We start from the raw sequence: 17,957 nt of genomic DNA, 5'->3' as shown, positions 1-17,957 counted from the left end.
GACTGATTCCACATTCAAGCACAACAGACATGCTATTTGCAGAGTACTCTAAAGCATACGCCTGCCATCTTAAATGAAACTGAGGGTGAAATATTTTTGCAGATATAAACATTTTTAAACATTAAAATCATCACATATTTAGTCCTACATTAAACAGTAGGAGCATATATATGAAACTAAGAATTAAACTTGCTCTGATGATGATCAGGTCGTGATGTTTGCAGCACATTGTCAAAGTATAATCAGGGTCAAAGGGTGTCAGGTTGTCATATGATATTTCATGTGTGATCATAAGTGTCAGCGTCTTACTCTAGATACCAGGCATCAAGATCATAAGGTGAATGACACCTTTTTACATTATGCAAAACATAATTTGAACAATTAATCTTTTAAAGTAGCAAAACTGTGGAACATGGCATTAAATAAGATAATAGTAATTAACATAACCCAGTTTAAAACGAGGTATAAAGAGATGATTTTCACAAGGTACAAGAATGAAAAAGGTGTTTGACTATCCGCAGGTGTTCACTCTTTATTTATTCGATTATTTATTACCATCAGTTTTGTGTATGTGTGTGTATGTGTGAGTATGTACACATAGTTTGTGTATATGTGCATAGTTTGACAAGCAAAACACATCTGTCATGATTGGATAAAGATATAAAGATGAGATTTTATATTCTACGTAATTATTTTATATCTTGCTGTGAGACAAATATAATTGGTATTTAATTTAATATATTAAAATAGGTCTATGAGAATTAATTATTGTACAGCTTTATATTGATGTGGAACTACATGACTGACTATTATTCATATATGGAGAAGAAATTAAGGGAATAAATAAGTTTGTACTTCCTCACACTCCTTTTTGGACGTGTAAATCAAATAATTTTACGTTGTTTTCAGTTTTCATGCCTCCTTTAGTAACCTGTTTTTATGTCTGTCCACTACTGTTTGATTATTTTGTTTTTTATACTACTTACATTTTCAAAATAAACTGCGACTAACTAACTAACTAACTAACTAACTAAATCATGGCTGAAAGAAACAACATTGTTCTCACACTCAACACAACAGTAGAAACACCAGTGTTTTGTATTTGTGTGGATGGATTTTGGGATGGATTTGTGGTGCTTGCAGATGCATTTTCTTTTAGTATTCTAATTTCTAAAAAGCCTTCTGTGGACAGGTGTTGCAAAATAGTGTTTCACTACAAACACGAAACGCAGCACATCTGGTTCATGTGCATAAATGTGCAGTCCTAAAGCTGCTGTTACGTCCGCATCAAATAAACAAAACTAAATCTGAGCTGAAAAACAGCAAAGTGTGTTGAAAATAGTAATCACTTCATATCTTGGACCAAATGCTGATGATTCCCACAAAAGTTTTAAAGCTGGGCATATACTAAGGTGCAAATCAGATCTGAGCGTCAGAACAGTTCATGGGTAAGAACCAACGACTGCAGAGATTAACCCTTTAACCTCTGTGACCTGCTAATGGAAACTTCCTACATATTTATCATCACCACAAATTGTCAAAGGACCATATGTGTCACTTTTTTTTTTTTTTACCATTTCCTCTAGGTTGATTTTGTTTCATTCTTTTTATTAAAATGCTTTAAAATGATTTAAATCATTGTTTAATAAAATATTAACCCTTTAAATGCCAGTTTGTATTATAAACCATTAATTTGCATTTGTTAAGAAAAACATATTAAAATATTTTCAACATACTAACAGGTAATGAGATTATTCTGCTGTTATTATCTCAGTCTGACAATTGTAAATCATGACCCACGACACTGATTTTGGTGCTTTTATTCTTTATTTCTATCTTTTATATTTTTTTAAGTGCAATGTCAGATTTTATTTAATGTCTTTTCATTTCCTCCCGTGACAAAAATACGTCATACCACCCTCCCCCTGGTAAAATTAGGAATTTTTGATCAGTCCCTCCAGGGTTTTTTTGTTTCATTCTTTTATTAAAATGTGTTTAATGGATTTAAATCATTATTTAATCAAATATTAACCCTTTCCATGCCAGTTGGTATCATATACCACTAATTTGCATTTGTTAAAACAACTCAAATGAGGGCACTGGGGTTAAAAGAATACCGCACTGGCAAAACGATCATTGTAAATCAGTTACTTACCCCATGTTATGTTTAATTTCTGAAGAAAACTCTGTGTTTCTGGCATGCCTTCCATGAATGAAGAATCCAAAAACTGAGAAACTTTGTAATGAATTGGGATTACAATGGGGCCACGCTTAACAACAGCAAAACTATATCGAGACAAACTGTCACACAGCTCGTGCAGTATAATCCAGGTCTCATTCATCCAGTCGTATGCTCAGTACTTCCTAAACACATGTCTCTTTGTTACAGCCTCACTAATTTAAACTTCCCCATAAGCAGTGTCATGCACAGATGATTGGTGCACCTGGGCAGGTGTGTGCGTTTGAACTCTGCTCGTATGCAGAAGTGTTTTAAGTAGTGTCGCTATGGTGAAAAGGCATGTGTTTGGGAAGTACTGAGCACACAACTGGATTAATGAGACTTGGATTACACTGCACGAGCTGTGTGAGGGTTTGTCAATGGATGTTTTGGTATTGATTTGCTGTTGTTGATTGGGGGCCGTCTTTTACTCCCATTCATCAAGAATTTTCTCCATTTTGGATTCTTTGTTCAGCAGAGGCATGTGACAAATTCAACGTAACTCAGGGTGAGTCACTGACATACAAGTGATCATTTTGTGGGTGAAGTGTTCCTTTAAAGAAGCCAAATGACTTGACAAACAGTGCCACTGTGAGCTTTTTGAGATCTTTAGATCAGTGGTTCCCAATTGGTGGGTCGCGAGTTCACTCAGAATGGCCCGCAATCAACTCACGAACGTGTCACCTTTGTGAAAAACACACTTTATATTGAAGTACAGTGAATTTCTGGCTCAGAGCTTTTAATTTGTAGAGCCGTTTCCTGCTGTAGAGTGAGTGACTTACGGACAGATACTTGACAGAGACGGAAAACCAGGTCAACAATATGGCCAAACTCAAGTTTGATGCTGCATATATTAAACTGTGTGGACCTTGAACTAATGACTAAGGAGAAATCTGAGACCCCATGGACGAACCACTGCTCTAGAGCGTATGAGGTGTTTGGATCCAGGTGTATAACTGTGAGTCTTAAAGGCATTTATATTTAGTTTTTTCCTAATGTTGATTCAGTTTAGCAGCGTAACACCTACATTTTTAGTTACAAAGACATCTTGCAGGGTTCCAAAATAACACCTGTATGATATGATGACATTATGACATACTAGCCGAGCATCCTTACAACATCTGCATCCAATAACTAACATAAGTTAAAGTAATCTTTAACATGTATCCTTCACATACACCCCAATCTCTACATCTGCTTTTAATTTCTGATCCTATATCTTATTTGTCTTTAATGCTTTTGCTCCTGCAGTAACTTCAAGCATATAACTTACATTTTGTTGACTCAGTGTTTTTGGGTTAAAGTAGATTTACTAAATGTGTGCTACTGTCTGCTAGTGATGAATGAGCAACCATTTTAGCTGACAGTTCAGAGGAAATGGTTCAGTGGATTGTTCCATTATGATTGTATTAGTTTCAGCAGCTTATCTATATGTCACCTCTGTCTCTATAGGTGTTACTCAGATTTCCTTGTGATAACTGTTTGTATGATGATCACTGTCACTTTAACACCGTGTGAGAGATGATCTGTGTGATGTTACTGTGACACATCGTTAATAGTTTCCTCCATGGTTTTTCTTTTGTTTTTTGAAATGCCAAATATGTGAGGATGTGGGTTCCATATTAGCAGTGGGGGGGATCAGTGGCATAAATTTGGACTGAGAAGTAGGGGGACGCAGTAAATTGAAGGGTGTAAGGGTCTTCCTGCAGAAAAAAAGAGATTTGAATCCCATTTTGCCGCATTTGTATACACTTTTTGGGACTACCGTACGCAGAACAAAATCCAGGAGATTATTAATTGGTCATCATGCTAAACTCCTGCAAGAATACCACCACATATGTTAAACATGTTGCTCCTCTGTACTTCTTTTTGGAGTTCATCAGAGCAGAATCAGCAGCTCAAGTCACGTTCTCAGCCTGAATATGACGGCTGGACAGTTAGTCACATTTTAAACATGATTAGTGCAGCTAAAAAAAAGTTTTTTAACATGATTTCGAAAAGAGTCCCCAGTGGAAATGACACCTCAGCATGTATGAGCATCATAGTGACCCAGATTTATTCTACATTCAGCTAACCACACACAAACTAAGAGGCGTGACACTGACCCACAGACTGAAGATTACAGTCTAACATCAGCACAGTCACTGGACCTGTTGATGTTCCTGCACATTTCAGGTTTGATCTCTGTGCGTCCATGTCAGTGAGACAAGGCTCAGTGATCCTATAGAGGCCAAGTGTGTGTCCAGGCTGACTGTGAGTGTACTGGACGAGGATTGGCTGGCTGGCTGATAGGCAGATATGATTGGTTCAGGTGTGCGAACCATCATAAAGGCTCCATTGTCCGGCAACATAGCTGGAGCTTATGGGAATTTGATATGTGGGCTTTGTCCGTGGACAGAGGGGGAAGAGAGACGGAGATCCCATTGAATAAATTCTGACATATGCAGTTGTAGAATTTACATCATTTTAAAAAGGGACACAGTCATCTTATAATTATCATACGGTACAGTGAAAAATAGGTATTTTATGTCACAGTTATGACAATTTTTGACGCTGAAGAGCATTTTGTCTTTCTATGGAGCGATTTCTGGTTAATGTTTAAAGAATTGCTCACTAGAGCTGCAACGATTAATCGATTAGTTGCCATCTATTAATAATTTGATAATCATTTAATCAGTTTCAGTGATCTTTTTAGAAAAGTTCTCTGATTCCAGCCTTTTAAATGTGAAAATTTTCTGTTGTCTTTACTTCTCTGTGACAATTAACTGACGTTTGAGGACGTCATCGAAGGCTTTGGGGAACTTTAATAGATCAAACTTATTGATTAATTGAGAAAATAACACACAGATCACTCAAAAATGAAAATACCCTATAGCTGCAGCCCTAATACAAACTGGTTGTGAGGTGAAAACTTCTGATTCCAGCTTCTTAAATGTGAATATTTTCTGGTTTCTTTGCTCTTTTATGACAGTTAATTGAATATCTTTGGCTTGTGGACAAAGCAAGAAATATGAGGACGTCATCTCAGGCTTTGGGGAACTTTAATCGACCAAACAACTTATCGATTAATCAAGAAAATAATCAGTCACTCAAAAATGAGCGTATCCTATATCTGGAGAAAACTGGTTGTGAGGTGGAATGGAAAGTTTTTCTCGTGCATAACTTTCTATTGCTTTCAACATGTCATATTACAACACAGCAAAACTGATATTTAAAAATATCAGATCAGTGCAATGGTGATGAATAAGCAGAACACAGTCGCATCAGTGTGCATGCACATGGCCTGTGTGTCTTGTTCCTCCCTCACTGGATTCCACTGTCTTCTGCACCTGCTGCTGGAATCCCAAACATTTTGATGCTGCCAGATAATGACCTGCTGCTGACAGAGGTTGAGCTATTGTGTTACCAAACTAATAATTTAGGAGCCGAGATGACAGTGAAGGATCATTGGATCTGCAACATTCACAGTGCAGGTGCACAAGTGATTAACAGAGTGGATATACTCACTCAGTAACTCGGAGATTGAGACACTTTGAAAGGAAAAACTTGTGAGAGTTTGGGTGAGTCGGACAGATGTGTGTTGTAGTGACACGCAGTGTGACGGGCTGTCATCGTTGCGGTGATATTATGGGGTGTAATATCACCTCTCTGCTTCTCGGTTTTTCCATTCCGACTCCGACAGACGCACGTTTACACGCCTGTCCGGACACTTTAAAAACATATTTCTATATATCTGAACTCATCAACACACTGACGCCAACATGCGTAAACACACTGATCATGATAAGAGTTATTTTGCCTACCTGTGGTGCGTTAAGTTGTCCAAAGAGTGTGGGAGAATTCAAACTTGGCCAAAGTTTGTTTGTGTTGTTTTGTCTTCAAACCGGTTTGTTCACCATTAATCCCAAAGTGAGGCTCAGGTTGTCTCCATTTATCCAAAAGAGAGGTGACTTTGAAAGTAGGCTGAGTGAAGAGCGCATGGGAGCCTTGGCCCCGACACTGTGCCTCAGATGAAAGACAGACAGACAGAGGCACAGAGAGAGACAGAGAGCGGAGGCGGGCGGTGTGAGCTCAGATGGAAATAACATGTTCACAGCAGAGAGGTGAGGAGGAGCGCAACCCCGCAGTCTCTCTCTCTCTCTCTTTCTCTCTCTGACCTGTCTCACTCTGTGCTCTCTCTGTCTGACAGCAGGTACGGTGGCCGCATGACTGAATATAACAAAGTGACTCATTAGAAGTTTATAATTGCTCAGTTGTATGTTTATTTCTTGTCTCTGATGTTTTCATCTAACATCACTGAGCTGCATGACATGAAATACTAAATTGCATTTCACTTCAGTATATTTCCATATAATCTTTAATCCATCTGTCTAATGGCTGCAGTGACTTACAATTTCACATTCAAAACACATCATGATCTTATTTGATTCACTGTCATAGTTGCAAACAGTTAAATGCTGCGTGGGCTGCACATTAATCAGGAGCCTAATGATAATACATGATAGTATGGCAGTCACAGGGGCCATTTTTCTTTCATTTAACCTTTATTTAACCCGGAAGTCCCATTCAGATTGAAAATCTCTTTACAGGAGAGACCTGGCCGAGGCAGCAGCCAATCAAAACACATTTAAAAATGCAACAAATACAACATATAACACAAAAATCCACAATAACACAACAACTAACAAGAGAAACAAGCACATGTCTCTGTCACCACATTCTTTATGATGCCCTTAAATTCATCAATGGATATAAGTGTTTCTAATTTAAGAGCTTTTTGGAGATTGTTCCATGTCCAAGGTGCAGAGTAGGAGAAGGCAGCTTTTGACCAATATTGCTTTATAGATAAAAATATACCAGTGCTGCTGTCTGCAAATGCAATGACACCCAACCCACCAAATCATAAAGAGCGCAGTGATGAGTAAGTGACTTTGCGATTGTAATAAAACATAGAGATGCATGGTACACTGAATCAAGGCTGCGTGCATATACAAAATGTCACCGTAATCAATCACAGACAGAAAAGTGGCCTCCACAAGTTTTTTCTCAGCACTGAAAGTAACTGACAGTTATGATAAGTTTTGTAGGAACAAAATGAATCATTACGACATCGAGACATGTAGTATTTTGCTTCCTCATGTGTACCTGAAGTAAACTGTGTCCTTGGATAGTTATCATTCGTGTATGAGAAGCTCATCTATCTATCTATCTATCTGGGATTAAAAAAGTAAAAGTAAAGTAAATAAATAATTTGAAACAGACATTTGAAGCAGGCTAACTAATGTAAAGCCTTAAAGTGACGTAACACTGTGGTGGGTCCTCCATCAAAAAAGGAAAAAAGCAAAACAAAAACATGCTTTTCTTATGATACATTAATTTTCACTGGATATGATTAGACAAAAGTGGTTTTAGGGAAGGCTAGAGACGGCTGCAACAGCTCCCACTCCTCTAATCAGAAACATGCTGGAGTGATGACACTCATACTGCACATGCTCAGTTACACCTTCAGCCCCAAGAGAGAGGACACATTCAACATCTGCTGCTGCATTTACTGTCATACTACCCTCACATTTTGCATGAAATGATCAAACCTTAGTTTGAAACATCACTTGGTTGACTTTTATGCGACTACAGTTAACGTGTGTCCAGGTCAGTGTGTCACATGATTCAGTCATGGCTGATAGCTAAGCACACATACCAAACAGACTGACAGTATTTTCCAACATGCGCAGGTCATTTTGATTACATTAAACTATAGTTCACCTGAACAAATAAAATTGTCAGCTGCTGTCTGCTACACTGGCATACTGATGCCATTATAAAAAAGATTAAATAAGATTATGTTAAAATGCAAACACACAAGTCATTGTGGGTTACGTAACTATAAACACATCCACCATTTACGCTGAATTTTATTCACTGAAAACTCATTTTGCTGAATATTTATTTGTTGTCATGATTTATTTTTTCATGTTACTTTATTCCTTATCTCATTGTCTGCTTTAATCTGCTATTATTTTCTCTATCTTTGCCTGTAAGGTGACCTTGAGTGTCTTCAAGGGTGCCCATAAATAAAATGTATTATTAATTTGTATTAACGTAACCTTATCATTGTAATGATCCATTAATTAAGTAAGCCATTATTGTTTGTCGTACACAAAATAATTCATCTTAAATTAGAAATTTTATTCTGTTTGTTCTCAGTCATATTATTGAACAACGATGCATATTCTCAGCATACAGTGCTGACTGACACAAAAGCAAAAGAAAAAGTTATGTAATAAAATGACATGTATTTTTAACATGTTGCAACCATAGACTGTATAAAATAAGGTTGCAACAGTCCCCACGGTTGGGTCAGTTGCAACATCTGACTTCCTCTCTTCAAATAGCCTAGATTTTGTGAATGATGTGTCAGAAGAAGAAGAAGAAGAAGATGCTCCATCACAGCCCGGCAGTGAAGGCGGAACTAAAGTGGCGGTCATGTGATTCCAGTCAGGACCCGATTAGCGGCCGCACTGTTTACCTTCCGCTGCACACAGAAACAGCGGAGAGGAGGAATGTCCGACTATCTTTCGAAATGTATTCTCACGGTTCAGAGAGTTTAATTAAACAAGCGAGGTAAGGAAACATCAGAAGAACTTTGTCCGCCATTTTAAGCTCTTCTTTTTTAGCTAGTTTCCGCACAGTGTTAGCATTTCCGCTGCTAAGCTAACTAGGCTAAAGCTAGCTAGCCTGTCGAAAACTTAATGTTTACGTACATGTAGCGTGACTTTTAAGGTTGTATATTAACGGTAGGACGGCTAACAACTATTTTTTATTATCACGCCTGCTGTGTTTTAATTAATGTAACAGAATTGACGTTATTTAAGTTAATGAGACCCTTTAAATTGTCGTAGAAGTGTTCAGTTTGAAACAGTTGATTTTATGAGGCTGTAGCTCGCAACACTAGACATGTATTAAGTTTTGCAGGTAAATGATCTAAAGGGTTTATTAATGATCAAGGCAAAAGCACAATTATATGTAAATTTCTTTTATAAAGGGACAGTGCACATTAATTTACATGATCACTTAAGTCACGTAAATGTGCCCAGATGTAGCCATACAGGCTAATTTTTATCTGCAGTCCCTGGCAGGTTGGTGGTATATGTGTAAAAATACAAAATAACATTCACAGATAAAAGTAGATTGATGACGTGTCCATAGAAGGTCACATAAATACAGAGCGAGCATATAACCATACACAAAAGCACACAGCAGGGCACATAAGCAAAAACAACAAGACATAAGAACAATTAATAACACAATGATATAACCATATAACCTAAAACATTGAAAGTGTACTACACACATTTATATTGCATGTAACATACCCAAAGGCAGCCCAAAGTGCTTTATAGGAGACACAGGCCGATTTATATCAACTCATTTGGCCGACAAGAGATACTGGTATTAATATATCCACTTTTTTGCCCACCTAATTTTAGTCCTCATCAAGTCTCTTCTGTGGTGGAATTAACATCATATTATACATGCATACTCTTATCGTGACAGCCCACCAGCAGATGGAGACATTAAGTAAAATGCTTTTCATTGTATGTAATATTTATTCATTGTGCAAAATAAGAAAAAGCATATCGGCCGATACTGATGACATGCCGATATTATTGGGCATCCCGCGTCAGCATTGTCTCAGCTCTTCTGACACTTTGATCCACATTTTAGTGGCATAGAATCTAAAGCAGCTTTGCCATGTTTTGTTGTTACTCTGGGAACAACCAGTAATCCAGAACCAGCCAACCTGAGAGGTCTGTGAGATTCACAGAAGGCAGGAGATCTGACATCTTGGACCTAAACCATTCAGTAATTTTTGAATAAGCAGTAGAATTTTGATGTTGATTCTGTTGAAATATAGAGTTTATAAATATTGTGTAAATTGATATCCTTGCCTTGAAGAACTTTCCAGAGACAAAACCAGCAGCTCTGTGTGTCATTTCCAGGGAGATTCAGGATTCTGAGCTGCAGAAGTTTTACGGCAGATTAGTCAAGCTGCTCCAGGGGAAGGAGCTCGGCCATGAGGCTGTTGACTCCCTCCAGAGGCTGCACCTCATCCTCTCTGCCAACAAATACATCAGGACGTAAGAGCGCCAGCCTGCACCTCTCATACACCCTTCACGACCCTCTGTCCAGTCACCTTTCTGCTCTCATCACATTTAATTTGCTCCATCATTGTCCAACGCCTTTTTTCTTCATTTTCTCTTCATCTCGTTCCTCTAAACACCCATTTACTGCCTGTTGTGATCTCACATGCCCTCTTAGATGGCACACACAGTCATCAATCTTCCTCCATTTCTGCTCCAGACTGTGAGCTTTTACTTTGTACACACATTGTTTTTTTGGGGGAAGTTTTTGTCTCAAGCAGGTCAAAGGACAGGGGGTTTCATACGCTGCACAGATGCCCTTTGTGATATTGGATATATATAAATAAAACTGTCTTGACTTGACAGAATTTCCTGCCATATGTCTTCTCTGTTGTCATCAAAGGTTGCCCCCAGAGCTTCAGAAGAGGCTTCAATTGCTCCTCTCATCACCCGCTGAGCAGTTTCAGGTGCTGGGCTCAGCTGTGCTCAGAGAGACGCTGCCCCCCTCTGGCCAGGATGAGAACATCAGTCAGCTGAACAGCCATGCTGCTGCGCTGCTGCTCTCACAGGTGTGAAGTGACGCATACATCTTATTTGGCTTCAGTCATATTTATTTTGACACGTAAATGAGATTTTAAGAGGATGTGTGTTGCCCTTTTAAATTACTAGTGTCTAATCAGACGTCATGGTTTGTGAAAATTATCAATCAACAAAAGATTTCTTTCTATAACTGACGTGAGTAAAACATACCGTAGTTTGTTTTTGTGTGTGTTTAGGTGTAGAATTTAAAAAAAGAGTTTGGTGGCAGTGAAAATACATAGACACACACACTATTCATGGATTCAGCACACAGTGACTTAGTAAGACACAGAGGAGCTTGTTTTGTTTTCAGGTGCCTTAACCCTGTCTTTTGTAAACTTTCACCCCAACAGGCTGGATCCAGGGCTGACCTGTCGTCTCTGTGCGCTCAGCTCCTTCGCAGTCTGGAAAGCCGACAATCAGAGGGGCCACCTCACTTGATCACACACACCCTGCCGATCCTCAACACCATTCTCACACACAGCCCCAAGTGCCTCACCGAAGGTAACGTACGGAGTGGGAAAAGTAAATTTAAAGCCAAGCTATAGACATCTAATCAATGATCAAGTGATTCCACCGTCACAAAATCCTTTGTCCTTCTCTGCCTCTGACTGACAGATCACGTGACCTTGCTGAGTAAAAAGCTTGTGGATTGGTTGCGTTATGCCAGCATCACTCAGGGAGGCGGCGCTTCCTCAGGAGGATTCTTCACAGGGCAGAGGTCACGTCAGGTCAGTAATCCACTTTCATATTGAGCCTTCAACTCTTTCACTAATACAAAAAGTGGAGAAGATGTAGACATTCCTTTCTGTTCTCCTTTTCTTCTTCTTCTTTATTGTGTATTTTTGTGTTTCTGTTCTCTATCAGCCGGTGCCGATTGCAGAGCTGGATGGAACGGTGTCAAGTGATTTCTTCACCGTGCTGTGTGTGGGCCAGGGCTTCACCGAGGACCAGTGGATGAACGTCTACTCCTTTTCCATGCTTCGCCATTGGCTCCTCACCTACCACTCTGTTTCCAACGGCAACAGCACAGCTGACACCGGTATGACCTTTTCCACCAATAAAAACCACAATGTTTTGTCTCCCCATGCTCATCGCTTCATGTCATAGCTACTGTGTACATACAAGGAACATCAGCCTCTAAGTATCAACCTTGGTGGCTGTGGTTTGTTCATATCATCGATCTCAGATGTCCTGCTCTGTGTTTTCATCATCTCCAGCACAGAGGCTGCAGCACAGCCTCTCCCTCTCCCACTCCCACTCCTTTTCTAATGGTAAGACATGTGGACCTTCCCTGCATGCACGTGCATCCAAGAAGCTGTAAACTCTTACGTTTCTGTTCTGTTTAACTTCGGGGCTGCACAGGTCAACTCACAACGCTTGATATGATCATGACTTACACTTTATCTAACAAACCATCTCACCACAAACCTGATCTGTGACTTCTTAACTACTTTTTTACTGGTGTGTGCATCTTTAACCCTTCCCTTAATCAGTGGTGGAATGTAACTAAGTACAATTACTCAAGTATTGTACATTAGTTTAGATTTGAGGTAGTCGTACTTGACAAATATTTTGTTTTTTACTCCACAACATTTTGTCTGACAGCCTTAGTTACTTTACAGATTACAGTTATTCCGATGTGTTGATTTGATGAGGTGTTCTTTTATGTGTTGAGAAAATTCTCCTCCTTCTTAAGCTAAATAAACTCTTTAAAAACCCTTGAGGATCAGCTGGATGATGCATCGTCACAAAGCTAAAACCCGGGCTGTTTTTCGTACACCATAAAACAATTACAGCTGTAAAATCCAACATACACATTAATACAGCAGGAATATTAATCCGAAAACATCAGATGTATTAATTTAAGTAAGGTTTTGAATGCAGGACTTTTGCTTGCGGAGTGTTTTCGGTGTAGTATTGGAGCTTGCACTTAAGTAAAGGATCTGAAAATTTCTTTCACCACTGCCTTTAATCTCCTCACGAGGTTGAAATCTTGAATGAGTCACTGTGATGAATGACTAATAAGCTGCTCTGACTTTGACCACGTTCAGATATTCAGACATTAATATTACTGTACTAAACACATATTTGACGTGTACCAGGAGCAAGCCAGATTCTTTTATGTGTTTTATTGTTTGCACTTGACACTTCTGTGAGTTGTTGTTCATGCCTTACTCTGTCAAAGTACATTGATCCATATAAATATCTAATTTATGTTAATTCTGGACGATCTAACAAAACACCTTAAGACTATTTCCTGTGCTATGTTACATATCCAACAGTCAGTTTTTAATCTTTCTAAAGGGATGTGATTGTGTGGAAAATTAACCTAAGTGTCTCTAAACCTTTATAATAATCTCTTAACTAAACCTCAACTCCAAGTTTAAGTAAAGCTTTGAAGGTTAACTTCAGTATTCAGTTTTTGTGTCTAAGTGACGAAATCGGTACAATGGGTATTGAGTGAGAGGGCTGCAGCCAGCAACTGCGAAACAGGCTGCGATTTAACCACTCATTGCCTGTTCACACCGTTTATGTCCACTAACAGTGTTAGTTTTTGCCACTGACAGGCTCAGATTGTTATTCTACGTGTCTGACAACATTATGGCAAGGATCCCTACAGAGATAGACCTTTTTGTGAAAGAGTAAGATCATTTTTGTTTAACCAGACACAGCCCCAAAATCATCACCAAACACACCAGACTAGAGGCAGCATATTTTCACATTTAACTGGATGAATTACAGGTTTGTTTCAACCCTAACCAGAGTTGGTGATTGTTGGAACAGTGGAAAGACAAACTAAGATGGCTTTTGTGAGTTTTATTTTGTTTCTGTCGACTTTAAATTAAGTGTGATTTACGCAGATAAAATTACTGTTTATTTAAATGGAGTCTGGTGGGTTTGGGGATAGACATTTCAAGGCTGTTTCTGATTAAACAAAAAGGATCTTACTCTTTCATAAGAAGGTCTATCTCTGAAGGGATCCTTTCCATCATGTTGCCAGACACTTAGAATACTAATCTGTGGCTAAAACAAACACTTTCAGTGGATGTACATTGATAGAGCTAACATGCTGCGAGTGGTTGCTCCTTGTCAGGCAGCTGCCAGCTGCAGTCCTCTCACTCAACACTGGACCAGTTTCAAAAACTGTTGTTTCCATCAGTTACTTGGTTTTGAGTTTTCGAGTTTTCTAGGACTACATCAATTTAAGTTTCTGTTTATATCACTAACTTGCACATTCTTTGTTGATTCCGGAGGCTAAAATAAGAAGTTCGTCTTGATTGAAGTGTCTTTTTTCTGTAAACCACAGCACTGGTCATGATCTCCAGAAACTAAAACCTTTCCAAAACATTCTAACCCCTGTTTTCTGTTCAGATTTGGCAGTCTGAGAATACTTCATGTGGAATTTGTTTATAATAAATGATCACTTCTTTGAGAACGTTTCGACCTCTCGTTCCTGCTCTCCCATGTTGCAGATGACCGGTCGGAGGTGGACGGATCAGTGGTTTCCATGGTTTCGGCCACTTCCTCCTCCAGCCGATTGCTCCCTCCAAAGGAGCGCCTGAGAGAGAAGGCTTTCCAGTACTGCCAGCGCCTCATCGAACAGAGCGATCGCAGTGAGTCAGCGTGTGTGTGTGTGTTAAACTGTGCAGCGTGTGTGAGAGAGACGTAAGTCATGTAGTTGCAAATCCAGAATTTGAACTAAATAAATCTTCTGTTTTTTGTGATGTGTGTTCTTCTCTTTGTCTCAGAGGCACTAAAAAGGACAGACACAGACCTGCAGAAAGCGGTGAGCCCGTTTATCATATATTAACAGTATCTTACAGGTCCTCATAGTCCTATCCATTTTTCCTGCAATAATAACGGTCATTAGTGTAACATTGCGTAGTGTGTAAAGAGCACTTATCAGTTTGATTGGGGGGAATATTTTGCTGTCTTTTCTGTTCCTATGCTGTTACTAATTTAGTGAACACCTACACATGTAACAGCTGAAATTCATGTCACTTATCTGAGAGTAAAAAGCCACTATGGAAATGGCTGACTAGAAACATTCAGTAAAACTAGAATAAACAGATGAGACTTTTTGGAGGAAGATAAAAAAAAAAAAAAAAAAGAAACACAGTGCTCACATTTTTCTTATAATCCGAGCAACTCTCTAACCGGATTTTATTCTGGTCCTGTTTCCTCTCTCAGTGTCTGGTGGAGGCAGTGTGTATCCTGGACAGTGTGTGTGAAGAGGACGCCTCGCTGGTCTTTCGAACGTTCCCGTGCATCAAGGCGCTCTTCGGTCGGCTCAGCTCAGACCTGTCGTTCGCCCGAGTCCTGCTGCCCATAGCTCAGTTCTACCTCAACCATGGTGTGTGTACACTTCTCTGTCTCTGAATCACACATGTACAAAAGCATAAATATGGATTGATGCGTGTAGGTTCTTACGCACTGACAGTTCAGTAACTTTCTTCACTGAAAGCATTTGAAACGTGTATTTGAACCTATCTAGGCGAGATGGCTGCAGTGGATTGCGAAGGAGTGTGGAAGCTCGTGTTTGGCCGATTCCCTGCCGAGCTGTTTAACGACCACTTCCTGGCACATGAGCTGCTACGCTTCCTTCGACTGAACCTCGAGAGCCTGCAGCTCCGAGTCCCACAGTACACACGCTCCTTCCCAAACCTGCTGAAGGTGAAAATACAGACTAATGTGTACCATACATGTGCCTACTGAAGGCTACTGAGGAGGACACATTGTACTGAGTGAGCTTTGTGCTGTCTGTCTGTCTCTGTAGTTCTTAGCGTGGGACAGTCCAGCAGTGGTGGATGACTTCTTGGATCTGCTGCCCTCTCTGGTGACAGCTGGAACTGCAGTGGAGCTTCTTCACACTCTGCTGGACCTGCCCTGTCTGTCTGCCACGCTGGTTTTACAAGTCAGGTGCGCAAACACATGAGCCAGAGCAAAACTGTCTGCAAGACTGATTTGACTATGTTCATATTTTTTTTTCCCATCATCATACGGGGTGTGTGTGTGTACGTGTGTGTATGTGTGTGCTGCAGGTCCACTTGTTTGCCCATTTCTGAGGCTGGCAGCCGTGCCCTCCTGTCACTTGATGCATTTCGAAACCCATCTTTCCGAGGGCTTTTCCTCTTCCTGCTTCGAGGAGAAGCAGGCTCAGGTAATCACAGTCGCACAGTTATATGTATGGATTAAATGTATTAAAATATTAGTCTTACATTTTGCTTTCCTGGTACAAGATGGTAATAAATGATCTTTTATGGTGCTGATTGGCAGAGCGTGTTCCCCTTAGACTGAGCTAGGCTAGCTGTTTACCCCCGTTTATGCTAAGCTAGGCTAACGGATTGCTGGTGTTTTATTGTACAGACATAAGTGTTATCTATCTTCTCATCTAACTATTGGCAAGAAAGCAAATAAGTGTATTTCCTAAAATACAGAACACTACCCTTGAAAGAATACTTCACCCCCCAAATGATTGTTTGTGTATTAATTACTCACCCCGTGTAATGCTGAACTCTTGCAGAGAGTTAGTTCAGAGGAAAGCGGCAGGTACATTTAGTTCTTTTGAAACATAGCTAATTGACTCACTTTTCTTTCTTCCTCTGCAGGTGACACAATCGACCGACTCAGCACGCTCCACGAGCTGCTGGCTGAGACAGCTGATTGGCCGAGAGTTGTTCAGTGTGCCCAGATTGTCCCTGTGCTGTTGCACATTTTTTTCAACACAGTGATCACGGTGAAGAGATTAAAAGTTCTTTACAAATTCATCACACCTACAACTGTCAGTTTATATCAATGACATAATGTGTGGGCTTGTTTTGTAGGTGGCTGATGAGAAGCTTTTAGCCCACTTGATCCTGGTGATGCTGGAGAGAAGCAGCCTCCTCCTCAACATCCTGAAATACCATAAAGAGATACACAGGTAAACCCAAACACACACACAGTGGAACTAAAGTCTGCTGTATGTCTTCACCCTGACCTCATCACATGCTCCATCCTCTATCTGTCTCTGCAGGGTGTTCAGCTGCCACCTGCTGAGGTTGTGCAAGCTCCACCCGTCTCTGGTAGTGGACCAGTCTCACGAGATGCTGGAGTTCGCTGGAGCCACGGCCAACGTCTACAGCAAGGAAGAAATCTACACACACGTGGTAATGAAACTGTGTGTGATTTTGGGATGATTCTTTCTCCTCTCTGTGTATTTTGGATCTTGTACAAATCTCAGGTTTTAGTTGAATCTCAGCGTCCTTTCCCGTGTACTGAAATATGGTAAAATATCACGCCAGACACGAAACTGTGCCAACACCTGACACCAAGATAACACTGCTCTTGTTTGGCTTTCAGGTGTGGGTGCTGGGAGAGTACCTCTCTGTGTCATGTGACTCTCGCTGCTCCGTGAGGCTCATCACTTCCTGTTTTGAAGCGCTGGAGGCGGTGCTGTTTGAGATCACCTCATCTGCCCCACCACCTGGAGCGGCTTGCCCTGCTCCCAGAGCTGTCACCACTCTGATGAGCTCTCTGGCTAAGCTGGCGTCACGATCACATGACCTCATACCCAGGTGACGGCCATACACGTATATAAATTAATTTCTTTTTTGGCATGTATACTGTGATGTAATTCTGTGTTTATTCCTGTTTCAGGGTGTCTCTGTTCTTCTCCAAGCTAAGGACGGTAACTAGAGGCGCTCCAGTTGCCTGGTGCTCTGATGAAGAGGACCTTGTTGCCATAGTAACGCGAGGCGAGGAGCTGTGGTCGCTGCTGAAAGCCCCCGGTGTGGCGCAGAGCGTCCTGACCCCACCTCCACATGTCACCACACCCCAGTGGCACAGAGACATCAACGTGGCCATGCCCCTGCGACTGCGGGTGCTCACCAACCTCACACACAGACTTCCACACCACACGTCATCATTTTGAATTCGCACTTAGAGATTCTCTCATGAAACGAGCATCTCAATAAATCTTGTGATTTTTGCACCTTATTTTTGTAAATAAATGTGATTGAAACTTGACATTATGA

General features: G+C 40.3%; 2 protein-coding genes across 4 annotated transcripts in view; one reads left to right on the top strand and one right to left on the bottom strand.

The window, feature by feature from the left end:
• Window positions 1-6,271, bottom strand: part of card11 (caspase recruitment domain family, member 11) — a 41,264-nt gene extending 34,993 nt beyond the window's left edge. For both annotated transcript variants that reach the window (XM_050069624.1, XM_050069623.1), the window contains exon 1: window positions 6,022-6,271. The gene's annotated coding sequence lies outside the window, so the exon portion shown is untranslated. The remainder of the gene's footprint in view (window positions 1-6,021) is intronic.
• Window positions 6,272-8,683: 2,412 nt separating this feature from the next.
• Window positions 8,684-17,949, top strand: ap5z1 (adaptor related protein complex 5 subunit zeta 1). 2 transcript variants are annotated; one of them, XM_050068485.1, is made up of 18 exons: window positions 8,684-8,839; window positions 10,219-10,356; window positions 10,763-10,928; window positions 11,292-11,442; window positions 11,557-11,669; window positions 11,806-11,980; window positions 12,159-12,212; window positions 14,415-14,555; window positions 14,691-14,728; window positions 15,133-15,295; window positions 15,437-15,615; window positions 15,719-15,861; window positions 15,984-16,102; window positions 16,551-16,678; window positions 16,767-16,864; window positions 16,958-17,090; window positions 17,284-17,498; window positions 17,581-17,949. In XM_050068485.1, the coding sequence occupies exons 1-18, from the start codon at window positions 8,799-8,801 to the stop codon at window positions 17,852-17,854; spliced, it is 2,469 nt and encodes an 822-aa protein (XP_049924442.1). In that variant the 5' UTR covers window positions 8,684-8,798; the 3' UTR covers window positions 17,855-17,949. The 2 variants fall into 2 exon arrangements, with proteins under 2 accessions (XP_049924442.1, XP_049924443.1); XM_050068486.1 differs by lacking the exon at window positions 12,159-12,212.
• The last annotated feature ends 8 nt before the right edge of the window (window positions 17,950-17,957 follow it).

Source organism: Epinephelus moara, chromosome 18 (genome assembly GCF_006386435.1).
Source record: "Epinephelus moara isolate mb chromosome 18, YSFRI_EMoa_1.0, whole genome shotgun sequence".
Classification (NCBI taxonomy): domain Eukaryota; kingdom Metazoa; phylum Chordata; class Actinopteri; order Perciformes; family Serranidae; genus Epinephelus; species Epinephelus moara.
This window is presented reverse-complemented; position numbering and strand designations above follow the sequence as displayed.

Excerpts from the sequence above, each read along its gene's own strand:
- ap5z1 (XM_050068485.1), top strand. The coding sequence starts at position 8,799 with ATGTATTCTCACGGTTCAGAGAGTTTAATTAAACAAGCGAG. Across the intron at positions 12,213-14,414 it reads CTCCCACTCCTTTTCTAATG|ATGACCGGTCGGAGGTGGAC; the intron begins GTAAGACATGTG and ends CCCATGTTGCAG. Across the intron at positions 14,729-15,132 it reads ACACAGACCTGCAGAAAGCG|TGTCTGGTGGAGGCAGTGTG; the intron begins GTGAGCCCGTTT and ends TTCCTCTCTCAG.